Genomic DNA, 8,154 nt, shown 5'->3' with positions numbered 1-8,154 from the left:
TTGTCATAATGTTAGATTGTAGGCTGGAAATTTGTAGGAGCTTGGGTTGGAGGCCTAGAAGAGGATCCTAGAGGGAAGCGCATGAGCAGAATTTTATTAAGTAACAAAGCTGTCCGGAAACTAATGTTTAAAACAGGGTAGGAGTCATGTTTTCATGAGGGGCTCGGGTTTGGAAATATTTTAGGATGATAGGAAAACGTCGGTTCAAGAGGGAATTAATTTGGTTAAGATTTGGTCGAGTTTTAAAATTTGATTTAATAAGGTGCAGAATAATTTTGAAGCCAAAGGGGTTGCTGCCCGGAAATCTTCCTTTCGAAAAATGATCGCTTAGGAAATAAATTCCGATGATGATTTCCCTACTTAGTTCTAAGTGTCATGGAGTCGTGGTTTCAAGCGGAACCCTTTTTGGTTAAGAAACGAGCAAGTTATTAATTTTAAGGGCAAACCGCTCGATTTTGTCGTAAGTGCAATTTATGGGTTAAGTTCTCCATCCTTTGGTTTAGTTCCTAAATCACCATCCCGATCATCCATGTGTGAGTCTTATGCATGATTATTTATTAACGTTTACATGTACGTCATATTTACATATGCATGCATTCAAGAAAGAAAGTATGAAAGAAAATATTTTTATGAACGAAGTGATATGGTTGTGACTATAGAAATGACGTGTATGTGTGGAGTTGGGAGACGTTCTGACCTACCTTACCAAATATAAAAATGACGTGTATGTGTGGGGTTAAGAGAAATCTTGACCTACCTTACCAAATACAGGGCAAGATCGAGTTGGGTGTTATCCTGACTTCCTTGCGGCATAGTGCACTGCAGCCATGATCATGATCGAAACCACAGGGTCACAAATCAAGGATCTAAGTTCACAGTTACAGATTCAGTTTCAGTTTATGCAGTTTAATTGATTATACATGACTTAGCCATGCATATGTTTCATTTCACGTTCTCTCTTTAATTTTGAAGTTTAATCACTTATTTAAAGTAAGGGCACAAAACAAAGGTATTTTTAGTATCAGTTATTTTTAATCTGCGTGTGCTTGTATTTATGTAGTACTCGTTATTCCCCCCAACATATTCTTGCTGGGTCTTGTAAACTCACCCCACTTCTTCCTACTTTCAGGTGAGTTGCTTTTCCTTGAGATCGAGGGGCAAGACTATCGAGTGGACTGCGATGCGGGCACGGCACATCCCTCCGACCTATGATCGCCTTCCGCATAGTTATTGCAAATTTCTATGTTATGGATAATTTATTTTGCTCAGTTGTCAAATGCATATGTAATGTTTCGATAGCTTTGTTTTCGAGCATGCAAATATTAGATTTTTAATCTTGTAAATATTTGATATGTCGAACCTCTCTTTTGGGTCTCGTTCTTGTCTCGGCCTAGTTTCTGGTGTCGTCAGTCGTCTATTTCTTTCATTTTATTTTGGTTGTTGTCTGAGACAAGTTGGTTGTATTATAAACAGAGCGATCGTACCGAAATTTTTAATAAAATTTTTCTTAAATCCGCGTTTTATTTAATTAATAGTTATAGTTGAGTCAGGGTCGTTTCACAGACATTCGACAGAACTTTGATTCACAATTCACAAAGACATCAACTTGGAAATCAATGTGATTTTCTCTTATGTATTAGCCATAAGATCCCATGTTTTCTTCTTTTCTTTGCGTAATGTTTCTAGAAATTGGAGATGTCACTAGGGATGGAGAAGGCGGGAATCCCCATCCTCCCTCAGCCCATTCTCGTTGTCATTCCTAGTTTCAATTAATCTCTTGCAATTCTCATGTATATGTGTTTTTAGGTTGTTTTAATGATTAAGTTTTAGGTCATTTTTTTAAGTAGGGATGCAAACGAATTGAATCGAGCCGAATAATGGTAGAATTTTAAGGCTCGAATTCAGTTCGATAAGAGTATATTCGAGTTCGAACTCGATTCGAAACTCGATAATTTCAAATATTTTGGCTCGAATTCGGCTCGAAATGAACTTCGAGTTCGAGTTCGGTTCAAAACATTCGAAAACCTATTCGTGAACTATTGCTCGGGTATTGTGTTTCGAAATGTTCGAAAAGATTCGAAATATATATATTTATTATATAATTATATTATATTACTTAAATATTAAGACTCGCGAACTATCGAACATAATAATCTTGGCTCGAGCTCAACTTGAAAAAAAGTTTGAACATTTCGAATTGGCTCGAGTTCGATAAACTCGAATACAAATCAAATATTTATCGAGCGGGCTCGTAAAGCTCAAGAACCGACTCGGTTCGCTTGCACCCGGCCCTAATTTTAAGGATAAGCATTGGAGATTCAAAACACTATTATGAATCAAAATGAAACTTTAGTCGTTGCCCTCTTGTATCCGTGAACGTCAAATCTTGCTTAATGAATCAAGGCTTTAAGAGAAAATGAGGACCGACTCATAAAAGGAATAGAGAAATTGTGCTCGAAGAATGCAGGCGTTGTGTATGGCTCTGTATGAGGAATTAAGGAAAAAATCACACTTAAGACAATTTCTTGTTGAATTACATACTTAATTAAAATTAAATATTTTTTTTATTTTCAATCTCTAGAATGGTAACTGAATCACTGATTGTTAACAATTGTGAGAATGTAAAGATGCACACGCTTTTTAACAAGTTAAAGTCCACATTGATGAGTAATTTTTTTCAGATTTCTGCTGAATTTGGGGAGCTACAAAAACAAATGGCCTACGCAGAGCTAAATTTCTCGAAGCAGAAAATATAAGAAGAAAAAATGCTTTAAAATATTTGGTATTGAATTAAATTGTCAATTTATTTTCTGTTAAGATTATCTTAACACGTAGTTTTTGTTATGGAGTGATTTAAAAATTAAAAGGAAACACCCGAAGCTTTTGCCGGGTAAGACCAAGGTTGGTAGAGGAAGCAGTAAACAAAATTACATTCCCAACGGCAAATGCCTTGCAAGTTAAGAACAATGCTTCCCTTACATTTTCTCTTAAGAAATATAATAAATTTCTCCTAAAACCAATTTATTGTATATGCAAACATATTTAGCGCCCAAATCGTCTCTGTTTCCGAAATAATGGTTACTGCACTTGTATTAATTTTTAGATCTACTTTCTTATTGTTTTCGAAAGATTTCACAAGTTCTTAAAGATAATTGTCTCGTTGGATGTGATTTCCCTCCAACTTCAGTGTGGTTTTCTCTTATGTGTGAGCCACAACAATGGCGGAACCAGGATCTGAAATTCATTCGGGCTAGAATTTTTAGCGAAAAAAAAATAATGCATAAGAATTAAAACGATGAATATAATACTTAAAATAGAAATTTGAGCGGAACAAATAATTAAACGTTTTTATGAAATCAAAAATTTCAATTCTAAAAAAAATCCTTTCATTGCAATGCGATCACTTTTAAAATAAAGCAATACCACAAAGCAGAAAAATTAAAAAAAAACCGACAAGAAGAAATCTACCTTATAGTTATAGAAGTAGAAATATTATTTAAAAGACGGAGATTGATGGAGATAAAAATTAAATACTTAAATTGAATCTAATCTAATCAAGAAGTCAAGGACAAAAAAAACTCAATTTTAAAACATATGAGCTACTTAATTTTTTTAAAATGGATTATATATGGGCTATTTTTTTTTAATTTGACTATCCTGATTAATATAGAATTAGTTTAAAAATAATTAAAAAAATATTTCTAAAAATATATATAACACATAAAAAATAAAAATGGACTACTTGGTTGCACGTAATGTGCCTCCGCCCTTGGCCATAAGATCTCACACTTTCTTCCCGTCTTTGTGGAATGTTCCTAAAAATTAGGGATTAGTCACCCGGTATTAATTTTTAGATCTACTATTTTAAGGTTTGTGAAAGATTCCACAAGTTCTTGAAGATCATTGAGACTGATCCGTTCTATATTGTCATCAGTTTATTTTTCAAAAAAACTTAGATAAAATTGATCATTTTCTTGTCATAGGTTAAAGATTTTTGCACCACTTTGACTTTTCTTTTTTGTAACAAGGGTTAAGTACCAAAAGATAGTGGTAGCCTTCTTTCCGTAATCCTTTGTCTATAACCGAGTTTTTGTTCTTGGCCTTGGATCCTTGTTTGAATATCATTTAAAGTTTCAAGAATTTCTTATTGATTTTTAAGAATATCTTTAGTTGTTGGTGTACATAATATAGCCGATTGTCATAATTTTGTATTGTCTTTTGTATTTTTCTAAAATCTCCTCGTATCTTAGATGAATCTGAAACAATGTATAAGAATTTGTGATTTTAAATCATAATATACCTTAGTATCTTGATTATCTTTCAATTTCTTTTGGTATCTTGCCTTTGTTTTAAACATTCCAAAATATTAAAATAAATCTTGTTAATAAAAAATCTCGAACATATATTCGGATTCATAATTTAAGGAGAAATCTCTTACTCCTCAAAGTAGCATACAAGTTAATAATAAGTTAATATGTCTAAAAAAGGCTACCGGTCATATTTTCTTCATACTAATATACTGACGCACGTGTTACGTGGTTATATAATATTTTATATATTTATTTGATATATATTCAAATAAAAATAATATCATTGTTGTAAAAATTATTTATCACTTTAATTTGAAATATCAAAATTAAAAAAACAAAAACAATAGTATAATATTTATATAAAGGTAATTTTGGCAAAATAAAATATGTTGTCTACGAAGAGATTATTTATATAGAAAGAAATAAGGGCAATTTTGAAAAAAATAAAAGATGATGTCTAAAAGGCAAATTCTTTATATATAGAAAAATATATATAATTTTTAAATATCAAGAGTATTTAGTAAAATTTTGAATGGTTTAAAGGTCTGAATTGCTCAAAATCTTTAAACATTATATTTGTGATGGAACTGGGCTTTTATCCACATAAACAAATATGGATTGACTTATGTGCATGTGTTCCATTCACATTTTCCACGAGTGACTTCCTTGAACGACATGAGAAAAAAATCAACAGATTACTTTCCCAAGCATAACACTAGAATTTGCAATGTGCAAAACAACAAATTATCGTTTGCACAAGAAAAGGTGAAATCACATTCTACAGGGTGCACGAGTGCTAAACTATGGAGAACCTCAAGTGCATTATATGCCAAGAACTTTCCGCGGATCCAGCTGACCGCTGCAATAACTTGACAATACAGTTGACAGCTCTTGTCGACCCTTCCATTCTTCGAAAGGTTTCAAAACTATAGGAGCTTCTATGGCCGCAGAATTCACACACAACATTGTGTTATAATCCTCGTCACCAAAATCAGGGAGAGCCTTTGCTTTTTTGTCCCAAGGGTTCCATACAACTGTACATAATTAACATCTTTTACAATGGTGTCGACACAAAATCTTCAAAGTATATATGACAATTGAAGTACAAATAAAATTAATCACAGATGGACGGAACCTGCATCTGGCATGCCATCTTTGCGAAGGACAAGGGTTCTTTTCTTCTCGTGATCTATTACGGCTATCTTAGTTGGTGTGCTCAAATACACCCTGTCAATCTATAAAATAACACAAAACATGCAAACAGATAAGCGGAAAAATTTCCTTTTTGTAAGTTTGAAATTCAAGTTCAAAAATGGTTTGCATTAAAAAAAATTTACGAACAGCGAGTTACCTCGCCATCAAAGGTAATTGCATCTGCCTGCTCAGTGAATCTCTCTTTCTGTAATAAATTGTCGAAGTAGTCGAGCGTCTCCAAGCCCTCGATGCGCACTTCACTGCAAATCAAACAGCATCATGCAACCTATCTGAAAGGATAGTTAAGTATTTATGCAAATTAAGTTTTAATGAGGAAATTGACGACAATAACATTGCTCACCGACATGATAAAAATGAATGTGCGCGACTGAGACACGGACCCACCAGACCACAAATTAACAAGATAAATAAAATAGCAAGAAGACAGCTACCTAAGGCACGAGGCAAACCTGATATCAGATACCGACAGGTAATTGCACAACACAAACGAAAAGGAGAAGGGCTTGTTATCAGTATTACGAACGCGAGGTATCAAGGAGAGCTTCCCGGTAGTTAGAGAGATGCGCAAACGCAACTCAAATCTGTAAAAAGAAACAGAACTAGATTGAAATCTTTTAATGTTGTAGTATAACACAGAAAACTGTAATGATCTGGGCCTCCTTGATATGTTACACTACCAACTACAGGTTAGAAACAGCCTATCCACTTATGTGTCTTACTTGTCATCAATTCTAATTTCTATAGATTCTATAATTCATTTATGCCAAGCAGCAACCCATGCATGATCCAAATCTAATATTCAAATTCTCAACCATCTCATAATTTAAATCGACTTTACAAACACTCAAAGAACTCAAACTTTTAAACTCCATAAACAGAACAAATATATAATGGAGTTAGTCGTAATATTTTCAATCTTACATGCATTAGGTGGGATTATTTACAAATAGACGCGTCACGTCATTTGCATCTTTACCTGTGCGGCCAGATCTTCAGATCATCTTCTGTGGATTCCAGCATAAGATCCACCGTTGAGTGATTGCTGGCTGGGGGCAAAGGTGAAGGAGAACTATCCAATGACCATAATCGAGTGCTTGTAAATCCATGTTGCTCCAGTGAAGTAGAGTTGGTAAACTAAAAAGTCCACACACAACATAAGAATACAAAACAACACAAGATGATCCCGTCAATTTTTACAAGGTTGTTGAGGTTCACCTGTGGAAAGTTGATGTGTATGCCACTCCTGGTTGCTTTAGAAGACCTCCGCGCAGCCTGCAAAGCAGAATAAAATCAGATGTGTCATAGAAATTAGACATTTTCGGTTTTTAATTCATGATCACAAAAAAATATATCTTGCTCACTAAGATCACATAAAGATGATAGATTTACCTTACTGCTCATGAAGATCATCTCTTCCCTTCGTTCATTCTTCCAAGATACAACCTGGGCCCCATGCAAAAGCACCTGCAGCAATAGATTATTTAGATTCCTTCCTAATTCTCATCTAGAATTCTGTACAGTGATCAAATAAGAAGTAAGGTGAGCCGTGTGACCAGGACAATTCCACGGTGAAATGTTCCAAAACAGCGAGCAAACTGCAGGGAAACCGTAAAACAGCCACAAAATTGAAAGATTGCAAACCTCGGCAGTCGAACCAGAGGGCTCCGACAAAATAACCCTCGGCGATCCATCACTCTCCTGAACAATATTCACCGGCATCTTACTTTTTTCTCAATTTCTCTCTCAAATTGCTCACAATTGGGCGTGATTTTACTTTCCTCCACTCCAGCTACACGAACAAACGAAAATCAAACCAGAAATGCCAAACACATAAATCAACTCGTTGACAGGGTACACCAATCACCAAAAACAAAATGCCGTAAACGCAATGTAAGCAAATAATATATGCAAATTGTACGACAAATACTACATCGTTCATTAAAGGAAGAAAAAAAAAACAAATGACAAACGAAATCAATCATACTTTTGGCGTTAAGGAAAAAAAAAGATTATTCTATAACATCCGCTTCGATAGTCATTAACATGCCACGATCGATCGTCAAAATCATGCCAGGTTGCGATTTATACAGTATCACAGCATGCATTCCAAATATTCAAATTAAAAAAAAAAAAGAGAAAAAAAGGAAATTCTTACAACAATGGAATCGGAGTCGATTTCATCCCAAGCAGAGCGAATCGAAACGCTTCTTCCCTTTTGAAGTCATTGGATTCTGATGGGAAAAAGAATGGTGTCGTTTTCTGTTAGAGATTGGGCCTACGGGTGTCGCAATTCTTGAATTTATTTTGGATTTGGGCCTCTACTTGTCGTCCTTCAATGGGGGCCGCACACGTAAGCGAATTAAATATAAACGGCAACACGTCATCGTGTATATATATATATATATTATATTATTTATGTTTGTGAAGAAAAAATTGAGAAATATTTTTAAACATTATTTTAATAAAATTGAAGCAAATATATATATATATATATAATTGACCAATATATACAAAATATTTAAAATTGTCGTCCTAATTTTGAACAAATATATACAATGAATTTAAATCGTAGATTTACAATCAAATATATTAGTATTTCGCTGCACGCGTTGCGTGTTCATACATTTCG

At 34.1% G+C, this 8,154-nt stretch overlaps 1 protein-coding gene across 2 annotated transcripts; it reads right to left on the bottom strand.

Annotated features, from left to right (window-relative positions):
• Nucleotides 1-4,919: 4,919 nt before the first annotated feature.
• On the bottom strand, nucleotides 4,920-7,809 carry LOC140890691 (putative glucose-6-phosphate 1-epimerase). Of its 2 annotated transcripts, none has more exons than XM_073298670.1 (9): nucleotides 7,681-7,809; nucleotides 7,079-7,314; nucleotides 6,915-6,989; nucleotides 6,741-6,797; nucleotides 6,502-6,659; nucleotides 5,975-6,106; nucleotides 5,662-5,764; nucleotides 5,446-5,545; nucleotides 4,920-5,344 (listed from the first exon to the last, which is right to left on the bottom strand). In XM_073298670.1, exons 2-9 carry the CDS (start codon nucleotides 7,214-7,216, stop codon nucleotides 5,133-5,135), a joined length of 975 nt encoding a protein of 324 aa, XP_073154771.1. In that variant the 5' UTR covers nucleotides 7,217-7,314; nucleotides 7,681-7,809; the 3' UTR covers nucleotides 4,920-5,132. The 2 variants fall into 2 exon arrangements, with proteins under 2 accessions (XP_073154771.1, XP_073154772.1); XM_073298671.1 differs by having other exon boundaries at nucleotides 4,923-5,344; nucleotides 7,167-7,314.
• Between the last annotated feature and the right edge of the window lie 345 nt (nucleotides 7,810-8,154).

Source organism: Henckelia pumila, chromosome 3 (assembly GCF_033568475.1).
Source record: "Henckelia pumila isolate YLH828 chromosome 3, ASM3356847v2, whole genome shotgun sequence".
Taxonomy (NCBI): Eukaryota; Viridiplantae; Streptophyta; class Magnoliopsida; order Lamiales; family Gesneriaceae; genus Henckelia; species Henckelia pumila.
This window is presented reverse-complemented; position numbering and strand designations above follow the sequence as displayed.

Excerpts from the sequence above, each read along its gene's own strand:
- LOC140890691 (XM_073298670.1), bottom strand. The coding sequence starts at position 7,216 with ATGGATCGCCGAGGGTTATTTTGTCGGAGCCCTCTGGTTCGACTGCCG. Across the intron at positions 6,990-7,078 it reads TTCACCGTGGAATTGTCCTG|GTGCTTTTGCATGGGGCCCA; the intron begins GTCACACGGCTC and ends CTATTGCTGCAG. Across the intron at positions 5,765-5,974 it reads CTGTCGGTATCTGATATCAG|TGAAGTGCGCATCGAGGGCT; the intron begins GTTTGCCTCGTG and ends TTTGATTTGCAG.